Raw genomic sequence first — 15385 nt, 5'->3', positions numbered from 1 at the left:
GGACCTCTGCTACCAAAGAGGCACAAGCGCTCTAACTAACCGTAAGCGTCTTCTCCCACCGAAACCTGTTCCATTGCGGATTCGGAGGAGAGTCGATCGGGGATGAGTGACACCGGCAACAACCCGGAGAGCAACCCGGGCGGGACCGCGAACTATGAAGCTCAAGCACTCCATCCGACCTGCTTCATCCTGCAGCCACCACCTCTACCCGCTGAAGCCTGTCCCGTCGCTGATTCAAACGACCCGGACAATGGTCAGGAGAGCGATGCGGATGCCTACCGCCCTCCCGTCCAGACCCCTACCTAAGCGCGCCGCTGCGAGCCCTGCAAGCGCCGGCAAATCCTGAAAGGCGACTCCCTCACAAGCTGACCGGGGACACCGTTGTTCCGGAGGAGGGAAGGCGATGGGATTATACCCATCCATGGCCTGCTCATGTTCCATGCTTGCCCGTCAAGACCATTTATACAGCATCCTTTGTCTGCGGTGAAGCCCTCTTGCCGCAGCTGTCGGCACTGTTGACAATCCCGCCCATTTTGCCCAGAAGCAACCACCAACTAGCCCACAACCGCCAAGGCACCCCCCCCCCAGGGTTGAAGTGGTGATTTCTACCCTCCGCCATGCTCGCGATCCGCAAACCCTTGATGTCCCAGATGATCAGGGCTCCATCCAGCAGGGGCCAACCTCAGTACATGACCGCAAACGTGATGGCAGTGCCGCAGAGAATGAGTGGTCAGCACCACATGCAAAGCAGCGAAGAGTGTCACTACAGCCATCCACGCGCCGTAACTAGCATCAGTCTACAGTGTCCGCAGTGAGCCCTCCAACAGAGGTCCAACGACAGGCTGCTGCAGAACGTGCCCGTGCCTGCATACATGACAACGACGCTGAAGACAAGAGTGGCGAAGGAGACGATACTGGTTTTGGTCCGAACAGATCGTGAAGAGAGCGGTAGGGAGCCCGGGCGAGTAGGTCATACTTCACTGCCTCTAGAGGCGATGACACTGGCTTCTGCTGTTGCACTTGAACTCTACTCGCCCCTTATGCGCCCTTCAACAATGGGCACCCTTACTGCCCGCCCCAGAGGGTCTGGAGAAGGGTCTGGCCCGCCACACGCTGTCGCGGGCTGTGAGGAGAGGATCAGCGATCAAGAAGCAAACCGGTCCCGATGGTCTGAGGAGGACGAAAAGCTTCTTCTGTCGTTGAGGCACCAGAACAAGACTTGGGAGGTGATACAGCAGAGGTTCCTAAACAAAACGCTGTGGTCATTGTGGCAAAGGTACTCGATTCTCAATAGCCGATCAACACTAATAAGTAGCTAAAGCAAGGAACCCTGGGCGGACAAGCGTTAGTCGGCCAAAGGAGAAATAGAGCTGTGCAGTTTTCTGCCAAACCTTTCTGTGCTTTAACAATGTAACTTCACGGGAATATTCCTGTGTCATTGACCCAGGCTACTCATCAGGGTCGGAGGTATAGTAGTCAAGCGGATGCCCCTCAAGTGAGTTTTTTAAAACAGTAGTGGTTGGGCCTCGAAATCACGTAATACAAATATCTGTCTTGTCCTGGGTCTTGCAAGCGAAGATAAACAAATAACAAATAATGGAAGAGAAATTTACAAGATACCTTTTCATAAATAGAAATATCCTCCCTCTGATTCATATCAACCAAACCACTTGAATCATTTAATCGTCTTTGTTGTAGTCATCAAAGGACCAATGCTGCTCAGTCATCCGCCTCAGCCACGGGTCATCATTGACTGCGCGGCAAGCCCGTCCGCCTTGATCGACCGTGATCTCTCTTTCACTTGCTCAAACAATTCATTTGATGTCCATCCATCAGACCCAACACCAAGGAACATATTGATCTGTTTCAATTCAGTGTCCACATCCCTCAGTGAATCATTCAGTGCTGCCATCTTCTGGGGATCCTGCTGGCTAATTATAACCGGACATGCAGGAAAGCTTCCATCTGAACGGAATGTGGGCAATCTTTGACCAATTCTGCGATGCCTGCGCGATATCCACTTGCAATGGGGTGGGTGTTGAGGACTTCTCACGGACTGTCTGTATTGTCAAATATCCGAGGTCAGAGGAGATCAAATTTCTGTTCAAGGGCCTTCGAATGGGCGTGATTCAGTTTCTGCGTGAAACCCAGATATAAAAAGCGCACATGACGGCGGCGGAACTGCTCATCACCATAATTTTGAAATGATCGTGGTATGCCAGCAGCAAGAAATATTGGAAGCACTAAAGAGTGCTGCCAGTCAATAAGACCTGTGATCTTAAAACCTTCAGAGATGAAAATGTTGTTGGGCTGAAGATTGGGATGGCGGAGAATGGGAAGGTTGAGCTTCGGACATGTAAGAACAGGGTACGGTGCAAGCTGAGGAGATATTCCAATAGTGAATTGGAGCGTTCCTCCGGGTCTTTTTTTTTTTTTTTTTTTTTTTTTTTTTTTTTTTGGAACCCAATGTTTCCTGTAGGCACGGATCATTATCTATTTATTGTGAGAATCAGCAAACAATCAATTTTTTTTTTCCCCATGGCCTTCCTACTCACAGGGGCTGCGGATGTCAAGACTTGCGCGCTCATTAAACCACCATCTAAGCTTCGCGTGGGGACCAATACACAGTCCTTTCGAGTAGGTACATTAGGAGTGCTAGGAGGTAGGTCGCGGGCGAAGTACGCAGTAACTATATATACTACCGTAGGTAGGCTGTTGGCAAAGAGCTTGGCTTCCAGCGTTACAATTTCGTGTGTTTAGGACTTTGAGCCTAACTATCTTTTTCGGATATTTAGGCTAAACAGGGCTAAGTTAGCTACCATGCGCCGAATACCCCAGGACACGAGGGGGTGCAGGAATGCCAACAAGCGCCAACAAAGGCTACTGTTGCGAGCTCACTAGCTACTGCAAGGCGTCGTCGACTGTTATGGAAGTCGGGCAAGTAGAGATGAGCCATCTTTCATTGAGACAAAAGACACGAAACGATTGAAACCCCCCTTGAGCCTGTTTTCGGATGCTTCTTATTTATCTCCGAAACCGGCCTACCGATAGCAGTTGCGGCAGCTCTCTCCAATTCATCAACATTGAACACTATTTAGGTGGCGTTCGGCAAGGCGACGAGGTTTATTGTATCTGCATGGCCTGGATCAATATATGTGCAATTCCGAACAGGAGTCTCTGGTAGTACCCCTGAACATACATCTATCTCCCTGAAGTGTATTCGAACAGCTCGTCCTTGATTCCCTTGCCTTCTTTAGCTGCAACTTGCGATGGACTTGCTTTGCCGGCACACCTCAGCGGTGGAAAGTTCTGCTCACGAATCTAAGCCAGCGTGTGTACAGCAATGGCCCACGAGTAGTCATGGCTTTACTGTGCCATCCGATGTGATGTCTTGGTGCCTTGGAGTTTGACGTCGAAAGGGCCAAGCAAAGAATGCTAAGAGGTAGGACTATTCGGGGTCATTACGCTACGGACGATCTACTAATAACTACATGTGTAGTACCCACTCTATCTGTAGGATTACTTTGATGGATGAGCAGGTAGAATACAGAGTAGGGTTCTCGTCGATCCATCATCAGTGCATCTCAGAGGTTCTTGTGAAAACCTAGGTGTGTCCTCCAGGAGTTTGTTGACATCTTGCTTTTGCTTATTCCAGAAAGTGGGTAACTTAGCCATCATCAACTCCATCATCAAATCCTTGAGCCTTTGATCGTGTTTGTCTGTTGAATAATACGCTTCTTCGCTTCTTCAACAGCGGTGGAGAATGAATGCTTATCGCGCCGCCCCAAACAATGATGTCCGAAAGTATCCCTTTGCAACTACTTTAAGCCCATAAATTTGGAAAATATTCGCCTTGAAAGTACATGTACTGTACATCAGTGCATGAAGGCATGAAAAATACCACTTAAGGAATTCCTCTGTGATCTGGTGAGTTTCGTCTGCTGCCACATCAGGCGTCTCCTTGGATGCTGACTCTGTGGCGCCATCGAAAGAAGGCGACATTGTACAGTTGCCAGTGTATAGATATCAGATGGATATATATATTTCAACCAGTAGGTATCAGTTGACCGTCCTTGAGCACAATTTCCCTGAATAGTCAACCAAGCCCCCAACAGCAACCGCCTATCAATTGACCCTTCGCATATCAATCAACGTCTAAAGGTCTTCGGGCAATGCGTGGCAGCAACCACTCGACTTTGGCTAAGATGTCATGACCAATATCACTCTCCCGATACCCATCTGCGATCGAAAAGCTTTGAGAAGTCGGGATTTATCCAGACTCTAAAATGTGGACTTGAAATATTTCCGGGATATGCTCCTGAGTCACAAACTCTCCCCTCCTCCCAGCTGCTGGCATCCGTATCAGCCGACATCGAAAAGAGAGAAATTTTGCTGCTTCAGGTCCGATTTCTACAATGGTGGTCAGATCGGGAGGTTTGATGTCGGGGCATTGTCATGGCCTGAGTAGTGGGCGAGACCGGTGCTGCTTGCGTTGACCCAGAATCCAAAGCACCGTCTATCGGGGCCATGGTTATGCCACTTCCTGACTCTGTGAGGGTTGGCAAGGACAACTCTTTTCCCATTGCCTATCGATCTTTGCTCTTTCATATTTGGGATGTTCTACCAAGGTACTGTAGTTCTAAATGAAGAGAAGGCCGACATCCGCCTACCATAACGTGACCTGAGAAGGATATATCAGTTCAAGTCCCGCAAGGGTTCAGGGCCTGGTTCTCAAAGATCGCAGCAGAGGCTATTCATACCAAAGGTACTCGGCATATAGATATCATATCATAAAACTCTAATCTAGGACATCCCGGCGTTACTATGTAAACTCATTTCAACATATATCCTGGTAACTTTTTTTGGGACATCAAATGCACCCCCCCCCCGTCAGTGTGCAGCTAGCCACTCTTCATAGCCTGCTGCGAGGCACCCCACCCTCCAACTCAGCTTGAACCATCTTCAAAATCTCGTCCGCCACCCCCCAGCTCAACTCCACCCCTCTCCCCGCAAGCCCATACGCATGAACAACCTTGCGATTACCAGCAGGAAGCGTCTCCAGTTCAAGACGCATGCCGCCTTCCCGTGCCGGCCGTCGGCCTACCACATCCCGGACTACTTCGAACTGGCCGTCTTTGTTTAAAATGGCTGGATACAGGTTTGCTGCGTTTTGAAGCAATTGGTTGCGGACAGCGGGGGATGGTTCCGGGCTCCAGTCGTTGGGCTGTTTTGTGCCGCCGACGATGGTGCCGCCGTTCAGAGGGCGGGGGACTAGGAAGGACCAGGTGCCGTCGGCGTTTTGTTTTGTTATGGTCTTGTCGCAGTAATTTGACACGAGGCATGTTTGTCCTGGAGTATCGCGTCGACTAGTTTAGGCTCAATAAATAAAAGGTGAAATGCCATTTGCTCGCTAGACGAGCGTGCTGCGAGATGACGGAGGAGGAGGACGAGAGAGAAAATATATAGGGACACGTTTTTAGTCCAATACATACCTCTAATAATGAAAGATTTCGGATCATCAATCCCAACCCCGGTGCAATTAACCACCATCCTCACCCTTCCATGCCGTCCCTTGATCTCGAACCCCTCTTCGACAGACTTCAACCGCATCCGCCTTACCTCCCCCCCACCAATCTTAAACCGGCGCAGCATGTGCATCATATATACCTCCGGGTCAACACAAAACGCCTCATACCTAGCCCCAAACTCCACGCCCTCCGGCACCTCACTGGCATCCAAGACACGGAACCCATCCGTCTCGACATAATCGGGCAACAGCGCTTTATAGGTCGGGGTAGCCTGCCCAGATACGTAATCGATACCCTCCATAAACTCTACCCCGTACTCCGGGTGCGCGGCCGCGAGGGCCTTGAAGCGATTGTAGGTTGCTTTCGCCAGACGGGCTTCATGTTTCAGCTGTGGTGTTGTGGCTGGGATGGGCCGGTAATGGGCGCCTGAGAGCGTGGTTGGGTAGGAAGGGTTGGGTCCGTCGTCTGTGGAGAAGTACTCGGAGGCGAGGAGGATGTGGTATTGTTGGCGTGGGAGGGTCTCGAGGAGGATCAATGCTGATGTCACGCCGATGATTCCTGCGCTGTTTTTCCCGGAGGCAAATGAAACGGAGCAGTGTTAGTACTGTATGTACTGGACAACGTCCATTGCTTCGAATCAACGGGATTTCAATACTACTGGAAGAGAGTATACCGACCCGATCACCACGATGGTTTGTTTCTCTGAGTTAGCCATATATTTATTGCCCAAGTCCTCCGTTATTTACCACACAGCCTGTTGTATGTCAAGATTAATCAGGAGAAAACGTAAAAGGAAAGGAAGACACAATTGTTGTCCTCTGCGTCAATTCATCGATTTCGGAATGTGAGTTAGTCGGGCCATTTTATTTTTTTGGTTCGGCGAGCCGAAATCTTAAATAGTTATTTAACTAACTACGGGCAGAGCGCCAATGTCCCGGTTTGTTTCCCCGCATTTCGGGTTCCCGAAAATTGATATTTAATCCATCTTTGTCTGCTAGATCCAACGGGTTCAGACGGGCCTGAAACCCTTTGTTTAGCTGACTGCTGTTGAAAAGCGGAGGGATTTATGCTTATCATTAAATTAAGGGCTGATAAAATTTAGAATTCGTCATTTCCTGGTGATTCCACTAGTTCGTTTACGTCATGATCAATTGCTCGATGAAGCCTTGGGACAATTGTTCCTAGAAAAAGGGAACATCCATCTTGTATATCTTTAAATCAAGAACATCGAAGTTGGGCCAAAAATTTTATCACCACCATAATTTTATTCCTTGCCCAATCTTAGATACTTAAGTTTGGGTGGTCATTTGGGGTTACGCAAGAGAGGAAGTGGATGTCACGCGTTCAGAAGATAGATAGATTACCTTTTTAGATTCCCAGGAGCATTAAAACCTATGAGTCCTTAATCTTACCGAAGAATAGCTTTGTCAATAGATAGCCAAATGCCATGAATTCCGTCAGCTGGAATAGAAAAGAGCGGATAAAATTGAGGGCGCCGCCCAGGAAATAAGAAAAGGGGCACTTGGAGAAATGAAAAGCCTACCAAGAACCCTTCACACGTCCCACCACATATTTCAATTTTGGGGTTGTATCGCAGAGTTATACAAATACGCACGCATGCGAAAAGAAAAACTATGCGCAAAAAGCGGAACCCTCTCAACATGACATTTCTCAACGTTACTTTTCAACGTACGGCTCCAATCTTTCGATCAAATCTTCCACTGTCAAGTTCTCCCAGGCATTATCATCATCATCATCATCATCATCATAATCATAATCATAATCATAATCATAATCATCATCATAATCATCATCATCATCGTCCAAAAACGAATGCTGAATAGTTCGACCACCGTCCTCACATGTTTGGCTCTCTGGACGGCATGGCGGAAGCAAAACCTTGTTAAGAATGTGGATCACGCCGTCTTGCGTAACTAGATCCGGCATCGCGACGGAGGTAAAGCCGTTGAGCTTAAGTGTGACGAAGCGACCAAAGCGCGCGATGTCTACGCTAATGTGGCGATCTAGTAGGAGGGTGGGCAAATCGATCTTTTATGTAAATAGCTTTAGCTACTGGGGGGTTTGTTGTTTCCCCCCTGTGTCCTGTGAAGAGGGGATGAATTTGGAGAAGAAAAAGTGGGAACTTACATGGACCGACGCAGGATTGAGTCCTTCGTCTTTTTTTGGTTTGTTATAATCATCCGAGTAAAGCGTATGGTTATATACAATATGATATTTCAAGATAGCTTCCAGATATTTCTCACCCCTGCGACTGAAGAGCACAGAAGTGACGCGATGGCCAAGTTTCTTGAATGCGCGATTGGTGGGGACGAAGAATGTTGCCCCTGAATGGGTAGATTTGTCCTCGATATTGTCAAAGAGGCCAGTTTTATACAGGCCTAACTCGAAGGTGCTGAAGGTGGAAGGGCGGGTATTTAGGGCATCTATAGCCGTAAACGGCGGGAGTAGAACGCTGTTCAACCCGTGGGCAACCCCATTCGTGCCATACTACGGCAACACGGAAGAGTGAGTATCGATTTTCCTAACAGTAAAAGAAAAAATAGAATAGAAAAGAACAGCGGAAACGGGGTTGCTCACAAGGTTACCCTTGATAATGGAAGCATAAAAGTTCAAGGTCAACCCCTTTGGCCCAAACTGTGTGCAGATTCGCTGAGGGTAAGGACCGAGACCGGTATTTTCGAGCATCGTGGGGATTGTGTTCATGAAGAATAGCTCCCGCCTCGAATATTCGTGTGGCATAATATGATACATGATCACCTTCTTTAGAACTTTGTCCGGCAGGTTCGGATGATGGTATCTCAACTTTTCGAAGGCTTTATCTGTGGGGACAAACACTGTATGCTTTGACGAGGTGCTTTTGAGAATATCGGCGACATCGTAGAACTCGGATACTAGCCTGGCAAAGGTTTTCGTGTGGGTGCTGGTATTTATCATTTCGTAAAGGGTCATATTAAAATGCCTGTGTCCTGGATGGTGTCCTCTTTCGTCGTGTGTCTCAGACTGTGGCTGTATGAAAAAATCCTCGTCCCAGCCATCGTTTCCATCATCGCCATATTCAATATCCTCAAGGTCTTGATCTGGCGGTAGTATTCCTGCCCCTTGCGGATAGTTCGCCATCAGACAACCTAGACCTTCAGTCATCGCCGCCATTTCAGCGATGTGAGGTATGAAACTAGCTTCCTCCTCCCGCGACAGTATATTGTCAGACGGCTCAGGAGCATTTTCATGATAGGAATGAAGAGGTAACTCGGCAAGTGCCGATAACTGCTGCTGATCTGGAATAATGAAGGCTTCAGCAACAGACGCAGCAAGGAAAGCGATCGTTGTCTTCATGGTTAATGTAAAAGGAACAGTCGTGATTTTTGAACTATAGGCTCATGGGGTATTAGTAGACGGATCAATATAGTATTGATTCATTAGCATGGAGGACGTAGTGCGTAGTGAGTATGAAGCTGCTCGCAGCTAGATAATATATAGCAGTACTCAATGACCCGGTCTGTTAGAGTTCGAAGCCATGTGTGCGAATGAGTGACGTGGAATTCTGTTGCGTCAATTTAAGAAGAAAGTCATCCGCGAAATCGAAGCTCATCATTGGCAATCCAAGAAATGCACTTGGAAGGTTGACGGTTAAGTTTGCGGGGATTATATGGTGTTCCCAAATCCCAAAGGTGTTGTTCTTCCTGGGGACCTTCTGGCGGAGTCGGATAAGAAGAAAGATTTGGCGCATGAAGACGACCCTACCGGCTGCCCAGGTCTGTTCAATTGTCCATAATGTTATTTAAGTCGCGTATAAGCAAGGCTGTCTCGAGACCTCAATCAATCTATTTTGGCTTGCTCGTCCGAAGCCCCGTCGTGATTCAGCCTCGATACACGCGACACGATACCTCATTTCGCTAAAAGAAGGGAAGGGTCTCCTCCTCGTGTGTTTCCACGTTAGAGAGGCTTGAAACGCGGTCTCCTCACAGTAGATGTACATGTACACTTATGATCCCTGCGGCTCTAAAGCCAGACTCTTATGCCACTGAAAATATCTAGTTATCGGTTAGCCATAGCCACAGTCCGTACAGACCCTGAAGTAATCCGTAGTGTTGAATACTCGACTGTCGCGTGCGGCAAAAGGGAGTGCAGGAGCAAGCATGTTCTTAATATAGCATCCGGTTTACGATGCTCATTCTCATTTGGGATGCCTGTTCGTTTCAAATATATCACGAGAAAATTGCGGCGTTCGTGAGACCGGGAAAAGTTAAAACGGTGTCGCTTGTCTGTCGTACTCTGTGTGTAATGTAAGTTAGCGTTAACTAAACCCCCTGGAGAAGAACCTGATGCGCCAATCCATGATAACCACCATGAAACGGCAAAGGATGCTAGTCCGGGGGCTGCGCACGGGACACAGCAGGCTGGGGTCTGTTGGCATGGCACAGTTTGCATGACTTGAATAACCTGTTCCAACATGATCAGATTGATTATCATTTTGACACCTGTGTTTTTCAACAGGGTCGCCCATCTTGAAGAAGTCAAAAGTTGGTACGGTGTAGTTATCGAGAGATAGATTTGGTTGGGCGAGTCGAGGCTCAACACTCATCGCGCCAGGCGTGAGTTCGGCCGCCGTATCAATCCTTCGATTTCCTGAGGGTTTCAATAGATGTGGGTTTGCAATAAATATGACACGCAGACGCTAAGACGCCTTTTATTGCCCTTGAAGAACAACGGCGAGGATGGTGGTTGTTTTTGGGTAGTTTCTAGCGGCCGATCATGCCCAGTGCCACCATCTGAGCAGCCTTCGAGTTTGTCTGTCACATCAGCTTAAAATTTAAAGTTATGGCAGTGAGGAAAAAACTGCAGAAAGAGATCAACGAAATCATCGAATTATGTCAGGCATTGGTGATGGGATCCCACATACAGATTACTTGATGGACTGGATGCGCATTCCCGAGCCTTTTTTTGGCTTCGCCTGATTCGTGTTGGGAGGAGTTCAGCCTAATCTTGTCCTATTCCCCCCTTTTTGTTCTTGTTTTTTCTTGTGCTTGACTACCGACATTCCGCTCTCTGAATCGCGACGACCATAGGCTTTCTCGTCCGGCCGGAAATGCGTAGCGCTGCTAGTATAGCGAATATGGCAGCAATTGTCCCGTATCCCAAGCATCCCCCCCTGATGCTGCCCTGGGCCGGGGTTGAGTTGAACTAGGAGTACGAGCTTCAGTATGCGCCAACATGCTTAACACCTCCTGTTTCCCGCTTAAAGCCTGTCCATGAACACGAATCTCGTGTCCGAACAAGTGGACGGCATGTGTTGCGAATCCCAATGAAGGGACTCTTTACGCTCTCAGAACATATAATAGCGTAGATATTTCAAAGTGTATAAATGAGAGGCAATATCCTCAAACCAACTATGTCATTCACTCTGAGTTTTGTATGACACACTCTCCCTTAGTTATTTGAATAGATTTCGATCCTTTTTAACTTATTTCTTTATTTCTTTTTCCTTTTTTCTCCAATTGAGACACCAAAATCCTGAAGCGCCAAAATGCGCCTGTCTACTTTTTCGCTGGCTCTGCTTCTGAGCAGCGTGGTATCTGCCACGCCAGCCTTCGAAATATTTGAGCGCAAAGTGGGCTCCAGCTGCAAAACCATGGACGGCATGGGAGTTTGCATGGCCAGAAGCAAGTGCGGCGGAGTGTACTACGATGGAGCTTGTGGCAGGAACTCTGGAGAAACCCGCGTATGTATACCCTGGAAGTCTCATCTCGGTGGTGATGTATGTATCCGATGCTAATACTTGCTGTTGCAGTGCTGCGTTCAAGTGAAGTGCGAAGTTGGGGGGAAAACAGGGCAATGCCAAAATATCAAGAGGACTAAATGCAAGGGTGGGAAATACCATATCGGAAGTAGGAATGTACGTGAACCGGCTCATATCCCTTCTTTTTACATTCAAGGGGAATCTGTCGCCTTTTTTGCTATGGAAAACATTTCACACTAGCGGACTGACCATTTTTTCCTTTTTTCAGACTTGCCCCGCTGGGAAGAATGTTCGGTGCTGCATAGAAGACAATGATAAACCCAAGAAGCCCAAGCCCAAGCCCAAGGAGCCCAAGAAGCCCAAGAAGCCTAAGAAGCCTAAGAAGTCCAAGAAGCCCAAGAAGCCCAAGAAGTCCAAGAAGACTGTCGGGCAGAAGATCCTCGCCGTCGCCATGAAGGAGAAGGGAACGAGGTACGTCTGGGGCGGTGGCTCCTGCAAGGGCCCTACCAAGGGAGGCTATGACTGCTCCGGGCTCGTCGCCTATGCTGTATGCAAAGTTACGAAACGAAATCTCTTCAGAGAAGGTCTGCGTGTGACGTATTCTATGTACTGTGCTTCTAGCAAAAGGCTGGGCAAATTCAAGTATGCAAACTCCCCCACCCCCCGTTTCAGGATTTATTTGCTTCTCGTCTTCGTCATCAAAAGTGCTAACACTATTTTCCTTTTCTCGCTTTCTAGGAAAGTCCCCTTCTCCAAGCGCCGTGCCGGTGATGCTGTCTTCTTTGGGTCTAACTGCAGCTGCAAGAATCAAAATATCTCCCACATGGGCTTGATGATGTATGTTGTCGATATTCCCCATGAAAAAAATCCCCCGCTTAAAAGCCCACCTCCCTCCAATCGAGTTTATTTTCCCCCAATCTGACAAACTAACGTTTGCGTAGCAACTCTGGCGACCGCATGATCCACGCACCAAACCGAAGAACTGTGGTCAAGGAAGGCAGAGTTTCCCGGCAAGGAAGCCTGAAGGCTTGCCCGTATGTGATCCGATTCGGATAAGCTAAGCTTTGGATGCATGATGCGTGGGTATCCACTAGTTGGCAGTTTTCCAATATAGTTCCTTCTATATTCCTATTTCGAGTTATTGACTCGTCGTTAGTCAAGTTTTTGTTTGTATACTTCTTCTCCCTCTGTTGATCATGAGCGATTTCGTGTTGTACTTTTTTTGCTTACTTTCTCTTCTCCTTATTTTCACATATATAGTTAGACTGTACAGGTACAATTCGATATTTATTTTTGCATATCCCCTAGAATGAAGCTCATGGCCTGGACATGGACATCAGACACTTGTGACTTCTTAAACTACGAAGGGAGGGATCAGGAAGATTGCGTAAAGGTATATTTAGCCCTCTGATATATTACTGTGACTGTTCAGAGGTAACTGCCCCTGAGCATGCTGAACTGCAAGGTCTGGCTGAAGAAGCATGCATTGTATTTGGCGCATCTCATCCATAAATAGCAAACCAACAACTGCAAAATCAACGAGTGACTCTAGCACACTGAACTCGCACTTAATAGGAAACACAAGGCGGAAAGGGGAAGGGATCCATGGATGGAGAGCGGAATCACATGACCGATTAACCTTAAGCTGCCCCTTTCTAATGGCACCGCTTCACAATTCGGCGCAGTAGATCGTTGTGAAGGGATGGATGAAAACGAAACCTGTGTTGCGAAGCCTTCTCGGCGCGAACATGCGACCTCAGCTCTACGTGTACAGAGTACGTAGAATTGATAGTGTGGAGGGGAGGGGGGAGGGATGGGGGTTTGACAAGGCACAAGTACCTTTCGAAGTGCTGAAACCACAACAAAGACCAATCGTTTCGGTAGTTATTTGAATGATTGGCCAGAATTATTATTTTACGGCGACAACTATGGCAAAAAATGAAATAATGGAATGACGAGGCAATGGTACCTAGGTAATCCTGGCGTATGCCATATACCCTATCGAAATTCGCCGGGCGTTTTCATGAATCTCCATGGACAAATTAGTTTAGGCAGAGCAGCAGCGTCTAAACTTAGAAAGCAGAAGAAATCTGTCCGAGATAACTAACTAAGTGAGGGCTGAAAATGAGGTGATGTTTTGATTGGCGTCTTAGTGTGAGCTAATGGATAACTAACTATATGTCCATAATTCCGTTACTAGACACCTAGAACACCAAGTACGGGGATTTATCAAAGCCGGAGAGATATGTTCAGCTGTCATCCACCCTCGCATTCACTGTAACTCCAAATCCAGTTATTTAATGCGTTGAGATCCCCACCGTGGATTATTTCCAACTTCTAACATGACTTTACTTTATGTTAGCTTTGATAGAGGTTGGAATTGATCCTTCAATATGACTTCTCCGCTGGTGCTGGCCTTGGGCATCATACTTGGAGCCTATGTTATTCTGTCCGCGCTGCTTCACTTGACGCAAGACGCGAAAGAACCGCCCATGATCGAGACGTCCATACATACCATTTGTAAGCCCGCTGTTTGGGCTCATTCTGGGCATGCAAAAATTTATGGTGGAACTAAGGTTAGCTTCCTCCACTGGTTCATTGTGCAGGCAACATTTCTGCATTGTGATTTCAAGTGTTTGACCCTGCTATTATTAAACTTACAAAAGTTTTTCCTGTCTGGAGAGACAAATATAATCTCCCAATATATACCCTACGCATACCAGGACAGCGCATCTATATTGCCAACTCCCCATCACTCATCCCGCAACTACAGCGGCTGATCAAGACCGTTGTGTTTGCGCCCGTCGAGGCCCAGGCAGCGGAGGCGGTCATGGGGGTCGGTCCAGCGGGCAATGCCATCATCGGTTCGGACAAAATGCTCGAAAATGATTCTTACCTGTCAACCTTTGTGCTGTCGACCCATCCAGCCCTGGCCCCTGACCCTGGACTCGACGCTATCAGTTGTGCTATAGCTCGACACCTCTCAGATTCTATAGAAAAGCTTAGCCTAACGGTTGAGTTATTTTCATGGGTCCGCGGAGAGATATTCAGGGCCATCACAGAGTCCACTTACGGGCCAAAGAACCCGTTTCGTGATCCCGCGCTTGAGAAAGCATGGTTGTATGTTCAAGCCCCTGAGCAGCGCCGGGGCAATACTCCGCTGGAGGATGCGCTAATATTATTTTTGATAGCACTTTTGAGCCCAGCATCTTGACTCATATGGTCAAAGCATGGCCGAGTCTCCTGGCATGAAAAAGCTTACATGCTTGAGAACATCTTATAATACCTGCTTTTGAGAAATATTTCACTGAAAATAGCCGTCTCCAGGGCTCGCTCCTTGTCCAGTGCTGCTACGAGCATAACACGAGCCATGGCTTATGAGGCAGAGATATCGCAGTCACTGAGATTGGCCAGATGATTGCGCCTCTGACTAACAGCACGGGGACCGCCTTCTGGATGGTCTACCATGTCTTCTCTGAACCCATTGTGCTTGAGGAGTGCCGAGCAGAAGCAGAAAAGCTTGTGCAACTTGATGACAACGGCGTCCAGACTATCGACCTGGCTAAGATCAGATCTTCATGCCCTGTTCTTTTCTCGACATGGCAGGAGATTCTGTGATATATGCACATTGGCGTCGGGGCGAGGGTGGTCATGGAGGATACCATTCCTGACAACAAGTACCTCCTGAAGAAAGGCGCCACTGTCATGACCGTCACTCCAGTCCAAAACACTGACACTTCAGCATGGGGCCCGACGTCGGGTAGATTTGACCACCGCTGATTTGTAGTCAGTCCTGATGAAAAGCGTAAAACTCCCTTCACATTCCGCCCCTTTGGCGGCGGGACAGTCCTCTGTCCTGGGCGCCATTTTGTGACCGCTGGGGTCTTGTCATTTGTGATTCTTCTGTTGCTCCGCTTTGATCTGAAGCCTGCAATCAAGGATGGTAGGTGGTTGGAGCTGCGAAAGAAGATGTCCATGACGGCGGCTATGCCAGTGCCCAAGGATGAGATGCCAGTGAAGCTTGCCCCTAGAAACACACAAAAGGGGCCTGTGGACATCTCAACAATAGGTGGGAAGCTGTTTTACTAGATATTGCCAG

General features: G+C 48.0%; 9 protein-coding genes across 10 annotated transcripts; 5 read left to right on the top strand and 4 right to left on the bottom strand.

The window, feature by feature from the left end:
- Window positions 1-102: 102 nt before the first annotated feature.
- BDCG_16545 (uncharacterized protein) lies at window positions 103-1319 on the top strand (the record flags this gene model as incomplete). Its single annotated transcript, XM_045425763.1, has 3 exons — window positions 103-253; window positions 504-729; window positions 842-1319. The coding sequence occupies 3 exons, from the start codon at window positions 103-105 to the stop codon at window positions 1317-1319; spliced, it is 855 nt and encodes a 284-aa protein (XP_045279973.1).
- Window positions 1320-1732: 413 nt separating this feature from the next.
- BDCG_16544 (uncharacterized protein) lies at window positions 1733-2195 on the bottom strand (the record flags this gene model as incomplete). The annotated part of the gene is made up of 2 exons (XM_045425762.1): window positions 1733-2060; window positions 2167-2195. 2 exons carry the CDS (start codon window positions 2193-2195, stop codon window positions 1733-1735), a joined length of 357 nt encoding a protein of 118 aa, XP_045279972.1.
- Window positions 2196-3771: 1576 nt separating this feature from the next.
- On the bottom strand, window positions 3772-4002 carry BDCG_16543 (uncharacterized protein; the record flags this gene model as incomplete). The annotated part of the gene is made up of 1 exon (XM_045425761.1): window positions 3772-4002. One exon carries the CDS (start codon window positions 4000-4002, stop codon window positions 3772-3774), a length of 231 nt encoding a protein of 76 aa, XP_045279971.1.
- A 910-nt stretch (window positions 4003-4912) lies between these two features.
- Window positions 4913-6243, bottom strand: BDCG_02277 (FAD dependent oxidoreductase superfamily protein; the record flags this gene model as incomplete). The annotated part of the gene is made up of 3 exons (XM_045417819.1): window positions 4913-5349; window positions 5493-6091; window positions 6206-6243. The coding sequence occupies 3 exons, from the start codon at window positions 6241-6243 to the stop codon at window positions 4913-4915; spliced, it is 1074 nt and encodes a 357-aa protein (XP_045274544.1).
- Window positions 6244-6588: 345 nt separating this feature from the next.
- On the bottom strand, window positions 6589-10501 carry BDCG_02276. 2 transcript variants are annotated; one of them, XM_045417818.1, is made up of 4 exons: window positions 10450-10501; window positions 8127-10327; window positions 7677-8036; window positions 6589-7577 (listed from the first exon to the last, which is right to left on the bottom strand). In XM_045417818.1, exons 2-4 carry the CDS (start codon window positions 8880-8882, stop codon window positions 7206-7208), a joined length of 1488 nt encoding a protein of 495 aa, XP_045279970.1. In that variant the 5' UTR covers window positions 8883-10327; window positions 10450-10501; the 3' UTR covers window positions 6589-7205. The 2 variants fall into 2 exon arrangements, with proteins under 2 accessions (XP_045279970.1, XP_045274543.1); XM_045417817.1 differs by lacking the exon at window positions 10450-10501 and having other exon boundaries at window positions 8127-10425.
- Window positions 9862-12607, top strand: BDCG_02275 (uncharacterized protein). Its single transcript, XM_045417816.1, has 5 exons — window positions 9862-11268; window positions 11338-11442; window positions 11555-11928; window positions 12025-12123; window positions 12228-12607. The coding sequence occupies exons 1-5, from the start codon at window positions 11074-11076 to the stop codon at window positions 12340-12342; spliced, it is 888 nt and encodes a 295-aa protein (XP_045274542.1). The 5' UTR covers window positions 9862-11073; the 3' UTR covers window positions 12343-12607.
- A 1072-nt stretch (window positions 12608-13679) lies between these two features.
- On the top strand, window positions 13680-14538 carry BDCG_16542 (uncharacterized protein; the record flags this gene model as incomplete). Its single annotated transcript, XM_045425760.1, has 3 exons — window positions 13680-13862; window positions 14060-14406; window positions 14478-14538. The coding sequence occupies 3 exons, from the start codon at window positions 13680-13682 to the stop codon at window positions 14536-14538; spliced, it is 591 nt and encodes a 196-aa protein (XP_045279969.1).
- Window positions 14539-14700: 162 nt separating this feature from the next.
- Window positions 14701-14904, top strand: BDCG_16541 (uncharacterized protein; the record flags this gene model as incomplete). The annotated part of the gene is made up of 1 exon (XM_045425759.1): window positions 14701-14904. One exon carries the CDS (start codon window positions 14701-14703, stop codon window positions 14902-14904), a length of 204 nt encoding a protein of 67 aa, XP_045279968.1.
- A 33-nt stretch (window positions 14905-14937) lies between these two features.
- Window positions 14938-15382, top strand: BDCG_16540 (uncharacterized protein; the record flags this gene model as incomplete). The annotated part of the gene is made up of 2 exons (XM_045425758.1): window positions 14938-15046; window positions 15074-15382. The coding sequence occupies 2 exons, from the start codon at window positions 14938-14940 to the stop codon at window positions 15373-15375; spliced, it is 411 nt and encodes a 136-aa protein (XP_045279967.1). The 3' UTR covers window positions 15376-15382.
- Between the last annotated feature and the right edge of the window lie 3 nt (window positions 15383-15385).

The sequence above is a fragment of the Blastomyces dermatitidis genome (assembly GCF_000003525.1).
Source record: "Blastomyces dermatitidis ER-3 genomic scaffold supercont1.2, whole genome shotgun sequence".
Lineage (NCBI taxonomy): Eukaryota > Fungi > Ascomycota > Eurotiomycetes > Onygenales > Ajellomycetaceae > Blastomyces > Blastomyces dermatitidis.
The sequence above is the reverse complement of the archived record's forward strand: the minus strand, read 5'-3'. Positions and strand labels throughout refer to the sequence as shown.

What these genes read in the sequence shown, in the direction of transcription:
- BDCG_02276 (XM_045417818.1), bottom strand. Translation starts at nt 8,882, where the DNA reads ATGAAGACAACGATCGCTTTCCTTGCTGCGTCTGTTGCTGAAGCCTTC. An exon ending in CCATTATCAAGGGTAACCTT is followed by an intron (nt 8,037 to 8,126) that starts GTGAGCAACCCC and finishes GTGTTGCCGTAG; the next exon opens with TATGGCACGAATGGGGTTGC. An exon ending in TCAATCCTGCGTCGGTCCAT is followed by an intron (nt 7,578 to 7,676) that starts GTAAGTTCCCAC and finishes TTTACATAAAAG; the next exon opens with ATCGATTTGCCCACCCTCCT.
- BDCG_02275 (XM_045417816.1), top strand. Translation starts at nt 11,074, where the DNA reads ATGCGCCTGTCTACTTTTTCGCTGGCTCTGCTTCTGAGCAGCGTGGTA. An exon ending in ACCATATCGGAAGTAGGAAT is followed by an intron (nt 11,443 to 11,554) that starts GTACGTGAACCG and finishes TCCTTTTTTCAG; the next exon opens with ACTTGCCCCGCTGGGAAGAA. An exon ending in AAAAGGCTGGGCAAATTCAA is followed by an intron (nt 11,929 to 12,024) that starts GTATGCAAACTC and finishes CTCGCTTTCTAG; the next exon opens with GAAAGTCCCCTTCTCCAAGC.